The sequence below is a fragment of the Notamacropus eugenii genome, chromosome 1 (genome assembly GCF_028372415.1).
Source record: "Notamacropus eugenii isolate mMacEug1 chromosome 1, mMacEug1.pri_v2, whole genome shotgun sequence".
Classification (NCBI taxonomy): Eukaryota; Metazoa; Chordata; class Mammalia; order Diprotodontia; family Macropodidae; genus Notamacropus; species Notamacropus eugenii.
Window position 1 is genome coordinate 12909587 of NC_092872.1, and position 16312 is coordinate 12925898.

At 35.6% G+C, this 16312-nt stretch overlaps 1 protein-coding gene across 4 annotated transcripts in view; it reads right to left on the minus strand.

Annotated features, from left to right (window-relative positions):
- The window catches only part of LOC140533818 (KAT8 regulatory NSL complex subunit 1-like), a 139572-nt gene that overhangs the window by 20232 nt on the left and 103028 nt on the right, over window positions 1-16312 (minus strand). For all 4 annotated transcript variants that reach the window (XM_072654115.1, XM_072654105.1, XM_072654094.1 and 1 more), the window contains 3 exons: window positions 13566-13758; window positions 11172-11337; window positions 1489-1632 (listed from right to left, as the gene is read on the minus strand). In XM_072654115.1, coding sequence (XP_072510216.1) covers window positions 1489-1632; window positions 11172-11337; window positions 13566-13758 — 503 coding nt within the window. The remainder of the gene's footprint in view (window positions 1-1488; window positions 1633-11171; window positions 11338-13565; window positions 13759-16312) is intronic.

A 16312-nucleotide genomic window follows, 5' to 3' on the forward strand; every position in this document is an offset into this window, starting at 1 on the left:
CACAGCCCTCCCTCCCTCAAAACAAAGTCAAGTGCAAGTCATGTCATCCTTTCTCTGATGTCATGGTCTTCTTCAAAAAAGGGTGAACACAACAATCTAATAAACTTTATTCTTCCAATGTCAGAAACCCGAAGGATGATTTTTGTTGTTTTATTAATTTGTTTTCAGTTTTCCACAATCATTTTCATAATAAATCTTAGGTTTTCTCCCCTCACCCTCACATGGCATGTAATCTGATATAGTTTTTATACGTATATTCTTATTAAGCACATTTTCACATTACTCATGTTGCACAGAGGAATTAAAACGAATAGGGGAAATGATGAGAAAAAACAAACCAAACTAAAGTATAATACGAGAGAAAATATTCTGTGTTCCATTTCCAGAGTTCTGTCTCTGGATGTGGATGGCATTTTGCCTTAAGAGTTGAAGGATGATATAAAAAAAAATAATTATTTTTAGTTTTCAACATTCACTTCTATAAATTTTCTCTTCCTTCCTTCTCCTACTCCCTCCCCAAAATGGTGCACAATCTGATACTGGCTCTTCTTATACATTCAAATTAAGTTTATTTTCCCATTAGTCATGATGTAAAGGAGAATTAGAATCAATGAGGGGAACCATGAGAAAGAAGAACAAAACGACAAAAGAAAAAAAGCAAATGGTATGATTCCATCTGTATTCAGACTCCAAAGTTCTTTCTCTGGATAGCATTTTCTATCATGTGTCCTTTGGAGTTGCCTTAAATCCTTGCATTGCTGAGAAGAGCTAAGTCTATCAAAGTCAGTCCTAGAACACTGTGGTTGTCACTCTGTACAATGTTCTCCTGCTCATTTCACTCAGCATCAGTTCGTGTAAGTCCTTCTGGGTTTTTCTGAAATCCTCCTGCTCATCATTTCTTATAGCACAGTTGTATTCCATTATATCCATATACCACAACTTGTTCAGTCATTCCTCAATTGATGGACATTACCTCAATTTCCAATTCTTTGCACCATAAAAAGAGATGCTATAAATATTTTTGTACCTGTGGGTCCTTTTCCTGGTTTTGTGATCTCTTTGGGCTATGGACCCAGAAGTGGTATTTCTGGGTCAAAGGGTATGTACAATTTTATAGCCCTTTGGGTACAGCTGAAGGATGATTTTCAAGTTATATTTAGGGTCTGTGGAGAAAGTCATCAGGTGAAGCAGGAGTCATGATGAGGGACAAAGAATGACTTCAGAAGAAACTAGAAAACATCACACAATATAACAGGGATGAAACTAAAGGAAGAATGTTGTGATAACCAAAGATATATATTTTATGGTCAAGGGTCAATTGTTTTTGCTTGAAATGCAGTCATGACTTTAGATAAGTTAACTCCTATAGTAAAGATGATTAAAAAGCAACCATTAGTGTCAAGTAGTTTTGTTTATGTAGGAAAAAAGATGAGGACTAATTTCCTCCTTCTGCCTGTCAGTCTGAAGGTACTATGAGGTAGAACTTACTGGTTGGGCTGAGAGATGGCGTTAGCACTGGGTATGTAGCTGTGAGAACTTGTGAACCTTTTATAAGTGTAGACATTTTCAGAGCCTCATAGGTTAGTCGGTCCTCTTTCAGAAGGGCTTCAAAGTGCAAGTGAAGAGGGCTACCTAGATATAAGAGGAAAGATTAGATAATTTTTATGTACATGAAAAAGGATAATATTCAGCAATAAAATGAACATATGTTGGGAATTAGTCTGCAAGATTCTTTTTTATAATTAGTATCTATGGTCAAAATATAACAAATTCACTGGTGTGCAATTATACAAAATTACAAAAGCTCCCTTTTATCTAATTCTTTTCTGAATGCAAAACTATTATAATGAATTCCTTCATGGGTGACTAGATACCTAGAATTCAAATAGCCAGGCAGGAGAAATTTTATACAAGAGTCTTCTCTGGACAGACTGTCAAATTCCCATTTGTTTTCCAAAATGCTTGAACAAATTCAAAGATTCAATAGCAATTAATCATTGTGTCCATTTCCCCAAAGACCAGCCAATATCACATAAAAAAAATTTTTTTAAATCATTTTTGGGTGCCATTTTGCTGAATGAAATGATATAAAAGTTTCTTATTTTGCTTTCTTAATTACTAATATATTCTGAGAATTTTTCAAAATGGCTGCAAATTAAATTTCTTATTTTGAGTTATTATTTATTAATATTCTTTGACCATTTTGGTAATGGTAAATGGTTGTTAAATCTTACACATTTTCTTCAATTCCTCATAGACTCTTGAAATTGGATTTTTTATTAGAAGTCTTTTGTGCAAGGACTTTTTTCCAGTTCATCTTTTATTCTTATTTCTGCAAACATTTTTATCTTTATATAACTCACTGATTATAGATAAAATGAAAAGTTTTTGCACAAATAAAAAAATGGGTTGGTCATGTAATTAGGACAAAGGATAATCAATGGACAGCATGCATGATCCACTGGCATACTTGGGATGTCCAAAGAACTACAGAAAGTAGTCCATGTGGTTAACTTAGAGGGACAAGAATCCGACAGGAAGGGTTAACTAAGATGGATTATAATTCCTATCTGTACAGGAATAGATAACAGATTCATTTGAGAATTTGTGTAAAATGAAGTAATTTTTTTCTTTTGGAGACTGTATCTCCCTATCTCACCTATGCTGGAAGTGTGGTGGTCATTCATGGGCAGGATCCTACTATGTATTGGCATGAGAACTTTGACCTCTTCTGTGTCTGATTTGGGCTGGTTCTCCTCTACTTAGGCAGGGTAGTAGCCCCCTGCTTATGGGGGGCTCACCATACTGGTGCCAGACCATGTGGACAACTCAGATGGCTTAGTGCACTATTGCTCAAACGAATCCACCAGCCTTAGTCTCTCCAGTACCAGAGACTGTAGGCATGTGCAAAGCCTGGAAGGAAACAATCTTTTAATAAAACGTATTCTCTATATCAAAGATGATTATAAATTCATCCTCCATCCATAACTGTGAGAGATATAACCAACCATTTATTAAGCTGCTTTTAAAAACTTTTCCATTAGACTTCCACCCAGTTTTCACCGAAATTTTTCTTTGCATTCCTGTGTTTAGACTAGTTGATTTATGTCAACAACAAAAAAGGTTTCACTGATGTTTACTACACACACACACACACACACACACACACACACACACACACACACACACACACACACACACACACACACACACACACACACACACTGCTCTGCCTACTCCCAAACACATTGAGTCCTTTCTTGTAACTAAGACAAGAAGTTAAGCAGTGATGCAGTGGATATGTCCACTACCACTGTCCTTTGCCATTATCCTGTGTGGGAGCAGCATATTAACCAGAGCCAAGATTAGCCATTATGATTACTTAGAGTTTAGCCTGCTTTTTGTGTTTTCATTTACATTACTGTGGTTACAGTATAACTGTTTTCCTGGTTCTGCTCATTTTACTTCGTTCACATATAGCTTTCCTTATTTGTATGAAGTCCTTATAGTTGTTATTTCTTACAGGATAAATACTTCACTACATTTACATATCACAGTTTATTTCTTCTTCTTGCTATGATAAAAAGTGTATTATGAGTCTTTTGATATATGTTGGGTCATTCTTTGTGTATCTGGGCTTCATGGTCAATGTGCCCAATAGGCCTAGCAGTGGGCTCACTGACCCATTTTTCTAATTCCAGAATATTTTCCAGAAAAAAATGTACCCATCAATGGCTCCAACAAATGTATTAGTGTGCCTGTTTTCCTGAAGCACCTCAAACATTGACTACTTCTCCTTTCTATTATCTTTACATGTTGAATGGGGCTGAGGCAAAACTGTATTTTCTCTTAGTAGTCATTTGGAAAATTCTTTCTCATCGTTGCTGATAGTTTTCAATTTTTCTTTTGAAAACTACATCTCTTTTGACCACATTTATTTGGTGGAATGTCTTTTTGTGTTATATATCTGTCAACTCATTACATATCTTCAATAACATATTTCACAAACTTTGCACTTATGCAAAAATTAACCCCATTCAGCTGTTTATCTCCTTATTCAAGTCAAATTTTGTCCCTGCAAAAGTTTTTAAATTTTATGTCATCCAAGTTGTCTACATTACTTCTTAATTTACTCTACTCCTTGGACTGATGCAGAGTTTTGCCCGTAGGTGCCCAGCAGCTGGGGCATGGCTGAACAAGTTATGGCACACGAATGGTATGTATGAGCGAAGAGTATTGTACTGTAATAAATGATGAAGGAAACAGATGGAGAGATTTCTGTAAAGACTTAGTTGAACTGTTACAGAATAAAGTGAGCAGATCCTGGAGAATAATTTATAGAATTACAATATTGTCGAGATGAACAACTCTGAAAGACTTGGAACTCCAATCAACACAATGACCAACCAGAACTCCAGACCACTAAGGATGAAACAGAGAGGGGAGAGACTCAGAGAAAGGGAGCCATAATTTTTTTGGACATGGCTAAATACAAGAATTTACTTTCTTTTTACTATATATGCTTGTAATGGGGGCTTTGTTTTCTTAGTCTTTCAATGGGGGATATGGGGAATATAGACCTGAAAATAAAACAAATTATGGGGGGGAGGGGGGGAGGGAGGGGAGGAGAGGGAGAGAGAGAGAGAGAAAATTTCTTGCTAATCCTTATGTTTAACCTTTTATGTTTAGGTTATATAATCATTTGGAAGTATAGAATATGAACTGTAGGTCTAAAATAAAAATCTTGTTAAAATACATTAAAAAATTTTCCAACAGTTCTTGATGAATTTGGTACCCTTGCAATCAGCAGTTCATACTGTTCTCTATTTTTTTTACAAGTGTCAAATAGTTTGGATGATTATTGTTTTTATAATATAGTTTGAGGTTTTTCTCCCAACTCTTATCTATTTTACTAATCAACTTTTAAAAGTTTTCTTTTTGTACCCCCAAGGTGCTCCTGTAAATAGTAAACAGCTAATAAATGCTTTTTCAATTCACTGGGTTTACAATTATGTTTAAAAAGTTGGCATAATAAATAGAGCCCATGTATGGGCTCTATTCATATATAGAGTTTCATTTATTTTTCTGAAAATTATTTTGTAATATGCCTTGGTAGGTTAATACACATATTAAAATGATTTTTGATGAGGGAAGGGGAGAATTTTTAATTCTATTTCTATTTCTCCTTCCTAGTTTTATTAAAAATGCTCAAATGCCTCTGCCTCCAACTCAGGAGTTCTCTCGTGCCTGCCCTGCCTATGGGACTCTTGTCTGTACGTACAAGTAGACCACAAGGAGTCCAACCCACATGCTGGACCTGAGTTAGTTTTTCTTGAGACGACAATGATTTTAACCATGTGACCAAGTCACCATGTGAGCAGTTAATCTTTTTTCCTATCATACGATTATTAAATTATGCCTTTTGATCCTGTTCTTTGCAACTGCTCATTGGTTACATATTACAGCCTGTTCATAACCCATTGGGTGCTTCTACTATTTTCTGTGTTGTACTAATTTTGAAGTCTTTAGAGGCAGCTGTACTGCATGCTTTACTGCATGCAGTAACGATATGGAGAATATTATATTAAGTTTGCCTAAGAAGTCTTCTCTTTCACGTGAAGTTTTGAGTCAGTAAAGGAGCTCTGAAATTTTCCAAAGGCAATCTATACTTTCTCCTTTCCATTCGGCTCAGGACTCATCCAACTTGTCCATTTGTACTATATTTTACAGATAAACATACTGATTAATAAAATTTTATTAGTTTCATTGAATGGAAACCATCTCTCCATCTCACAACCCACCCACCCCCACCGAAAAGAAAGAAAAACAAAACCCTCTTGGTGAAAGGTTTTTTCTCCAGTACCTTCATCAAAGATGCCTTCAAATTTTGTACATACATAGACACACATGCTGTATATAAATATATATGACTAACAAAATTTTGGATAGAAGGCAAAATAAGAATATAGATCAGTAGTTTCATGATGATTTTTCATTAACAAAAGTCCAATTATTTTTCTCACCTTTGGCAACTTCCCAGTTACTATCTGGGTTGGCTGGGCAGTGGAAAGACCTGCAACTATCAAGGGTGCTATCTTCCTTGTCTTCTCTTTGCCTACTCCCATCACTCCAGGTTGACCAGCCTACATACAGACACGTGGGGTGCGGACTACCCCCTTGTCTTCCCTTAACGCTACTTCCAACCCCTGGGGCACTTAGAACACACCTGCTTGACTGTTCACTGTTTGAATGAGAAGGGAATAACCGATAGGTCTTCCCATTAGCCCTGTCACTATCTTAAACTGTCCCAGGTCTTACTCTCTGCTCTCCTTTACACTCCCTAGACATCTGCTGATATATCTTAAGGAGCCTTGCCATCTTCCCTTCCACTGAATCCACAGAACTTCAGAGCCTTTCCTCTACCCTGCAGCTGAATCTTACTTTCTATGCTTCTATCTATGCAAATTAGAGCATGAACTGAGAGCCAGAACTATCTTATTTTCCCCTCCTATTTGTATCCCCAGCATTCAGTGCAGTGCTTGATACATAGTAAGAACTTCCCAAGTTCCTATTCATTCATTCCCCTCCTTTATAATTATACCTCATTGTAACAATTTCCCAGTGCCCTCACACATGTGTTGTTCAATCTGGTTGCTTTCTCCATTTCTGTTCTTTTCAGATCATTTCTACCTCTATAAGCACATCCAGGACTTTTGATGTTGGGATCCAACAATGGTAGTTCCTCCTAACCTTGATGTAGAAAAAACTGTTATCATGGCTTTTGCAATCATTTTCCATTTTCTTCTGTATGTATTCCTCCTTCCTTTTTATCCTTGAGTGCCCTTATGAAGGTTTTACTTAGTTGGACATCTTTCCAAGCTTTCTTCAATTTTACCCTGCACTGATTATTTGTTTTATGAAACAATATTTTTCATAATTATTCATAACCCTTCTTTGTAAGACTTTACAAATCATTTTCTATTCTAATCTGGTGTTGCTTTTGGCAGGCATTTCTGTTTGACAAGTAAGTCAGACAACTGTTAAGGTACTCTCTGGACTCCTTTAGTCTCCCCGTTATTGGCAACTAATTTACACCGGTTAAATTTCAGAATAAAAATATGGTCAGTGCCAATATGATTTCTGCAGTCAATTTCCCATCTTTCATTTTTCATTACTTGTTTAGTTCAGGATTAAGCTGTTTCAATTGTATGCCATCTGTTTCTCATTCCTTTTCTTTCTTCTTAAATTAAAAAAATGACAAACTAAGTCTTGTTCTAACTACACAGATAACTGACTAGTCAGGGTTAATTCCCATATTAATTATAAGCCTTTTCTTGTTGGTTAAAATATAATTTATTGTGTTCTTTAGTCAAGAACTTACTAACTATTTTAAAGATTTTACCATGTAAGAATATCAGGTTTTTTTTGATAGACTTTGGCCTCTTTCACTCCACGAAACTACACTTTCTCATATTCATTTTTCTCCACCTTTGCACTGAAGCCACCAATTACCCCAGAAAACTCTGACTTAATTTGGAGGGCATTATTTGGTTTGTTGTAGAATTTTTCTATCTTTACATCAGTTGTCTTCAGCAACTGATGGTGGTATATAAACTACATTTTCATGATGGTCTTTTTTGAAGGTACTTTTAATTAGCACACCTTGCCATGTGCTGCTATGAAAACAGCTGGGGGGCTTGCTGTGGCCAAAAGCCCCAACACAGTTTGCTAACCCTAGCTATAATACACAAGAACAAAATAACCCATGAAATCATGTTTCTTGTTACTCTTGGGCATATGACAACACAGAGTTGGCCAATTTCTTGTCTCTACAAGAAATATCTATTAGTTACCTTTCAACGGAACTGCAACTTCCTCTTGTAATATACAGAAATGATACTTTTTGGTCAATATATTTTATGTACTGTTACTTTACTGAGGATATTAATTGATTTTTTTTTGTTTGGTTTTCTAGAGTTTTTTAAGTGAACAATCCTATCTTCTGTGGCTAAGGATAATTTTGCAAAATTTTTGCCAAAGCAATAAATGTCACTTCATCATGTTTTATTATCTATGCTTCTTCTAACTCATAACGTAGAGTCCTTGCTAGTTTCTCTGAATGGAAGTTGCTCTTGCTTTAACTAAAATTAAGATCAAACTCTCACTTTTTTTTGATTAGGCAGATAATATAACAGATTTTATGTCAGCCACTCACTTTCAATCTGCATGAGTTCTTAGTCTTTAAATATATTTCTTTTAATTAGAAAGTTCTTTCTGTTTTCTAAACTTTTTTGTTATTTTACTTTTATCTTTTCTATATGCACAAGGTACCAACTTTGTTTTGCTGTTAAACCACTCCTGCTAACATCAAAGACAGATAAAGCTTATTTGCAATAATCCCATCTTAACCAAACTCCTTCCCCTCTATCATTCACACCACATACAGAACACTGAATTTGATTTGTATCTCTCTCTATATAAAATTTGTATCTGTGTGTTTATGTATATATATATATATATGTGTATATATGTATATATATATATACATATATACACACATATATATAAATAAAATGCGCACACACATCAAAGCGGTCATACTACCCCATGTCTCTCAGGCTTAGAAATGCCTATTGTGTTTTCCAAATAATTTTTTAACTTCTTTCTTTTAAAAATATTATTTAACTTTTTTTTGTATATTTTTTCCTTCAGTATTCTTCTACCCTACTTTCCGATTCCGTAAGTACAAATATACAACACATCTATATATGACCTTTTCAGGTGATTTACCCATCAAATTCCTAGCTTTTGTTATTAAAAAATAATGATTCTCAAACTACATGTAAATCTAGACCACCCCTGCTCCGGGCTTTGTTTTATTTTTTCCTTTGTTGTCAGTTTATTGTATTGTTATTTGTAACTACAGCTGACATTTGTGTAAGGCTTCAAGTTTTACAAATATGATCTAATGTTATCCTCGTAATAGCCCTGTGAGGTAGGTGCTACAGTTACTACTACTGCCATTTTACAGAGGAAGAGAATGCCCAGGGTTATACAGTCAGCAAGTGGTGATCTGAATCCACCTCTTCTTCACCTAGGACTTCTTGACTAGGACTGCTATATTCAGCCAACAACCATACAAAACCTGGGACATTTCTGCCTAGTTAGGAAATAAGATCATTGTCCACAGGCTAACAAAAATAAGATGGTTTGGGGGAAGGGGGGGTGGAGAGGTCTCTGTGGAAAAAGGGAATGTCCACTTCATGATTCTTCATTTAGTTTTTAAATAACATTTTATTTTCTCCCTCCCCACAATTACAGGTTAAAAACAATTTTTAACTTTTTAAAAAAAAGTTTTTGAGCTCCAAATTGTATTTTCCCTTCCTTCCCTAAGATGATAAGCAATCTCATGTAGGTTACATACATGTACAATCATGTAAAATATATTTCTATACTAGTTGGTTTTTTTTTGTGGAAGAAAACTTGAACCAAAAATCAGAAAGACAGAAAGGCAGGAAGGAACTCAAAAACACTATGTTTCAATCTGCATTCAGACTAAAGCAAGTTCTTTCTCTGAATGTGAACAGAATTTTTCAGAACATTTTCTTTGGATTTGTCTTGGCTCACTGTACTGCTGAGAATAGCTAAGTTATTCATAGCTGATATTCATATAATGTTCCTGTTACTGTGTACAATGTTCTCCTATCGCTCACTTCACTTTGTGTCAGTTCATGTAAGTCTTTCCAGTTGTTTCTGAAATCATCTGCTACAGCACAACAGCATTCCATTACACTCATATACCTCAGCCCAAATGATAGGCGTCCCCTCGATTTCTTCTTCTTAGCCTCCACAAAAAGAGCCACCACGAATCTTGTTGTACAAATAGATCCTTTTCCTCTTTTTTTGGTTCCCTTTGGAATACAGACCTAATGGCAGTATTGCTGGATCAAAGGATATACAGTTTTATAACTAGCTGGGCATAAAAAAGAGATGTAAATTAAAAACACAAAAGCTTTTTAAAGCTCCTTCTAGTATATTTAGGGTTTGAATTCAACTTTAGATTACTTTTATATTCCTGGTCAATCTGTATTTCAAATGCTCTGTCCAGTTTTGGACTTCTCATCAGAAAAGACTTAAGATTTCTGACATCAATTAAGAATCCTATTTTCCTTTGGTTATGAACGTTCAGATTTGCTGGATGAGTAACCTTGTGGTTTAGGACGATTCACCTTGTGTTTCATGTTCTGAATTGCAGCCTTCTTTTACGTGTGTTTCCTGCACAATGTGACTTGGTAGCTGCTTTTTTGTAATTTGCTTTCTCCTGGTTGCTTGAAAGACTTTGTGCTTGATGCTAGTGAACTGAACTGTGTTTCCAATGGCATTAAGCTCAAGGTCGGTGTCTACTACTAATTCGCACTCTGGTGTCTTTTTCCAATATTTCAAAGCAATTTTTTGGCATGATTTCGTGAATATGGCAAACTTTTAATTTGTGTTTTCCAGGAGACAAATAATTTTCTGTCTCACTGAGATCAACTGCTTTTGTTTATAGAGATCTGAAATCCTTTTCTAGTTCTGTCATCTTCCCCGCTGTTGTGTGTCATTCCAACTTAAGGTTTTGGTTGTTGTTCTGCCCATTTAATACGATCTTTAGAGCCTGCTATTTCATTTAGATTTTCATCTTTTTTTTTTTACTTGAATAGTTTTTATGTTCCTCTTTAGAAATCATTGAAAGAACTGCTAATTTTTTGACACCAGATCTTAATATATTTTGTTCTATCTCTAAATATCATATATTACATTCATTTTCTCTATTAGGAGGGTACCAGTTGTAGCAGTCTGTTTTATTCCCTTTCTGGAGTTTTCATCTCATTTTAAAATTTCACCCCAAAGAATTTTTCTCATTGTATTTTTTTTTTTTTTTGCTTTCTCATGTCTTTGTTTTTTTCTGTTCTGTTTCCTAAAAGGTTTCTTTTTTTCTTTATCTTTTAATGTTCTTTTACTTTGTGCATTTGTCTTTAGGAGGTACAAGAAAGCTGAGCTTAGATATCATCCCTCGAAGTAAGCATCCTGCTAGAAATTTCTCTGACCTTTATACAGAGAAAAGACATATGAGGGAGAAAAAATGAGCAAGTGACTTCTTCCAGTTTCTAAATTACAAGGGACCTACTCACCATGAGGAAGTGAGAGAATAGGATGGAAGCCAGAATCCAACACTGCAATTCGTTCCTTTAATGTCATAGTATCAACATCTAGAGGCTTGACAGATGTCTTACATTCACACAGGATACAAGTATGAGGCCATTCACAGCTGCACTTCATGGTAAGGGGTTTCTGTGGCTGAAAAAAGAGAAACAGTAAGTCAGGGATAAAGTTAGCCATGGTTTGACATTCTGACTTAGAAATTCTGAAGAGAATATTACTGAGTGACCGTTGGAGGGGTTTAGGTTGGAGAAAGGAATGTGCTGTGCTAGGGACAAGCTACTTACATGTTGAATGAGGAAGAGACAGGATACTAAGGTTCATTTAGACTGAAGGAAACTAATGTAAGATAAATAGCAACATTACAAAATTATAAGGGAATGGAACCAGGCTTCTTCTCCCCAAATAAGGCAGGAAAGAGATGTCAAATTCTTAATCATCACTCCTAATCAATATATTTATCTCTAGTTTTAAGTTAAGAATTCTCCCTTCATGATGAAAAACACGATATATTGTTGAAGATTTTAGAAATGAGTCTGATAAGCGAACAAGCTTTCCAATAAGATCTTATTGTACTTTTTTTTTACATAACCAAAATATATATTCAATTCAGTGAACATTTATTAAGCACCTACTATGTTTGAGGCACTTGCTAAGTGCTGCACTGCTATATCAAATCTCTCCCTGTCTTATGGCTAATACTGTCACCAGAAAGACATTTTAAATACTATGCTAAGATAAAAAAATTCCACCCTGAAATACCTAAAATGAGCTCCCAGCCACTCTTAAAGCAATTTAGAAATACCTGCTCTTGATCTCAAAAAAATTTTATTAGGTGCTATTTCGATATGTGCTAACAATCAGATTCCTGGTTCCCCTCATATTACAGCACATATCCAAATGACACTGATCTATTAGATGCAGTTAGGTAGCGCAGTGGGTAGAGTGCTCAGTCTACAGACAGGAAGGAAATTCTGAGTTCAAATCAGGCATCAGACACTAGCTATGTGACTCTGGGTGCATCACTTGTCTGCCTCGATTTCCTCAGCTATAAAATGGGGATTATAACAGAACCTCACAGGGTTGTTGTGAGGATCAAATGAAATAACATTTGTAAAGCACCTGGCATACAGTAGACTACAGAAAAATGTTGATTCCTCCCTTTCCCCTCTATTAAGCTATTATTCCTATTGGAAGCTGGTTTCAATTTTTCTTCAAATGATAAGTGTCTGACGGAGATTTCCTTGTAGTAAGTTTTTAAAAAAGAAGAAAAATTTAATGTTATGATCATCAAATCATAGGAATTCTGAAATAATAAAGTACTGACTGTTTTTTAAAAAGGGTATTAACAAATCCAAATTCTGGTGTTAACACAATTATTTTTTCCTTTTTTAAAAACCTATCATATTTACATTACTACAGTGACCTCTGTACAAAGAATTATTTGTCCTGAATATGGTATGTATTCAAATATCTGAATGAATGGCCTCAAAGACAAAAGATAACACATAAAAAAAGAACTTAAATCAAGATAAATAGAAAGAATTATCTTAATATTTGTCATTTGCTTTTATTTCTGCTGTTAAATGAAGGTATTTGCTTTGGGGTAAGATTTTGAAAACTATTTATTAAACACTTTATTGATTACTAATGGTCCTACACACTTTGCTGAAGATGGGCAAGAATAGGACATAGACAACTGTGGGATAAATATCTGCACAGTGAATCTTAACTAGGCCCTTTCTTCATAAAGAATCAAAGGACTTAGAGTTCTAAGTTGGATGAACAGAAGGGTGAAGAAAAAGAGAAATAACAGACAGGGATGAGAAGTATCTACACACATGCAATTATGTGTGGAAGGATGTTCTTGTCTCTAAGTGGGAATATGTAAATGAGGAAGCTGATGCTTGATGTAGAAACACATATATAGTCAAAGAGGAGAATAGCAAAAGAAAGAAATCCTAAGGAATTACACCTGACATTCAGTTTTGGACTTTTCAAAAATTTTCACTGATTGTTCCCCCAATTCTGGAACTCTCTTCCTCCTTCATTTCTGTCTTCTCCTCTCCCTGGCTTCTTTTGAGTCCAACCTTCTACATGAAGTCTCTCCTGATTATCCCTTAACACTAGTGTCTTTCTGTGTATGTATCCCATTTGGACATAACTGTTCACATGCAGTCTCCTCCATTATTCCATCGGCTTTCCGAGAGAATGGACTGCTGTCTTTCTTTGTATTATTAGCATCTAGCAGAGAGCCTGGCACATTACAGGTGGCTCCTTTCTTGTTAAATGTTCTCCCCAAATCCATGCATTGATCATCAGTTTTTTTAGTCAGATAGCTGATGTCACAAAAGACTTGAATCTACCTTTCTACTGAGGTATGAGACTGTGTTGGTCCGGAGCAGCTTGCGCTTCCTGTATTTGCACAAAGGGCGGATTCGGGCAGCAATACAACTGCTGTCATATGGTGAGAGGGAGGTGGCTGGAGAATCCAATCGCTTCCGTTTACTGAGTGTCTCTTCAGTATGAGAGTTGCTATCCAAGGAATTTGATCGTGAACTGCAAATCAAGGAGGAACAAATCAGTTGTTATTCCTCAATTCCTTTGAAAATGTGGACACTTGGGTAAGAGGAACCTCTCAGAATCAGGGTTGAAGAAACTGACTTGGGTTCTTGAGATTTTTTTTTTTAATGCTCACAGTACTCTTAAGTGTGCCCATGTCTCTTTCATTTTTGAAGTTTTTCAAGGAAAGATTTTTTTTGCCAGAAATGCCAAAACAACAGATTAATGGCATGGCTGATATTTGTTAGAGACAAATAATAGCTGAATCTGTTAAGTACAAATTTACACTAATCAGAAAAGAAGTGAGAATATAGCTAACCTCCCTGCCAATCTAAGAGGTGACCTTGAAATGAGTGCTGTAAAAATTAACATGTTTTGAAAACCTCTTTTTTGATCAACAAATACTATTATATAGAACTTTATTCAAACACACACACACGCATACATGCACAAACACATCCTGCCCAAACTCCTTGAGAATGCTCTCAGTTCAAGAATTCATTAAAGAAGACTAAAGAATTAGAAGCGCTTTTGGGGAATGCTATGAAATTCAAAAGGATGTTTCCAATATTATATATAAAAAGGTAAAATGGCAAGAACATAATTTCTCCTTTAAGTATAATACATGATAGAGTAAACAAGCTTATAATTATTTGATGAACGTTTGACTACTTGGTACATAAAGAGCAGCACTAGAAAATATAGTTCTCCCTATTAATATACATTTATCTTCTAAAGTAGATAAGGTCATTGTCTATTTCATTACGTGCAAGAGGGAGGTAAGAGTCTTGAGAAGCCTCCCCTGAGCTATATGGTAAACCTGTCTTAAGTTTCTCTAGAGAAAATCTGAAGCAGAACCCCAGGCTCTTCTATACTATTTCGTACCTCCTGAGCAAGGTAGGAGAAAAAGGTGAGGTGTGAAATGGGGTAAGAAAGCTAATCTGTTATCCTTAGTGGTGACTCAGACTCTGGGGCCACTTGAACTGAGAAAAGGCATTTATGAATCTAAAAACAAACTTGTAAAATTAAGTCAAAACTAGAACAATCTCTAATGCAGAGACTGTTGAATGCATTACTTTCACCTGTTTAATGTGTATTTTTATCCTCCTTGCTTAGAACCTTGATTTGTCTCAATTCAACTATGCTAATTCCTGTGTACAGAACACAAAGTAGCAAAAGCCCAGGTTCTGTTCTGACAGACCTTAAAATTTCTGGTAGGAAGAGGGGACACATAGATGGACAGAGACAAACAGAGAGACACAAAGACACACATGACAGATATCAATAAGATCAATGATTAAATATTATGCCAACTGGTTTTAAAATTATCTGATAGGGAGGAAAATGGGACACATTTAGGGGATAGGTACACAAACTGCCCTGGATGAAGAAAGGTTTAGTTTGAATAGGCAAAGAGTGGGAGAGCCAAGCACATAGAACACATGAAGTGAGATAGTGAAGAGACCTGAAATTCAAACTAGGGTCTCCAAATACTTTCTTCCTTACTTTCACAACAATCCAATGGCTCAAGTTCCTTAAAATATATTGTTTGAGAATGGCTATCCTGAGAAATTCTTTAACAAAAAAAAATACAGCTTTATTAGAAGAGTAACCTGAATTCATTTACTGGTTGAAGTACACTATTGCCTTGTGATGTTACCTCCTACAAGGCAGAACTGCTTATATACTAAAGGAAACTCAAAGAAGTTAAAATGTTTTCTATAAAATTTAAGAAGTAATTTGGAACCAACAAGACTGCTCAAGGTATGTATGGCAGACTACCTTCCAGAAAGAGAAAAATCTTCAGTCACTTTACTACATAGCACAAACAGGTGGGAACTTATTCCATGATATCTTATAAACTATCTCTTAGGTGGAGAAGCAGTATTATTAGCCACACCTTATGGTAGTCTTGTAATATAGACCCATGGCATTCCCCAGGGAACAAGCAGTAAGGTTCAGAATCACCACTAAATCAAATCAGACGAGATGTTATTCATTTCCAGCTTGAAGAACCTCCAATGAAGGAAAACCAGCTAACTCCTGAAACACCCCATTCTGTTTCTTGACAACTTTGATTGTTAAGAAGACTTTCCTGACATAAAGAATAAATTTCTCTCTTTATAATTTTCACATATTGCTTCTGATTCTACCCTGTGGGAACAAAGAGAAGGATAATCCCCCTACCATACTGAAAACCTTTGTCAGTTCTTTCAGAAAGGTCTCATCAACCACTCGAACCCTTTTTTTCCAGGCTAAACATTTCCATTTTTTTCGATCAACAGTGAGGCACAGTGTTCTTGTGCTCTCTGTTTATCACCCCCAATATGTGGCACCCACATCTGAATGCAATACTCTTGATGTGGCCAGACCATCACCATCTTATTAATGGAAGCTAGGCTTCTCTTAAAGTAACCTAGGAACACATCAGCTTTTCTGGCTACCATAGCACACTTTTAACTTTTAATGAGCTTGCATAACATTGAAGTTCCAAGATCTTTTTCAAGCAAATTATTGCCAAATCATACCCTGCCAACTCAACACTTTCTAC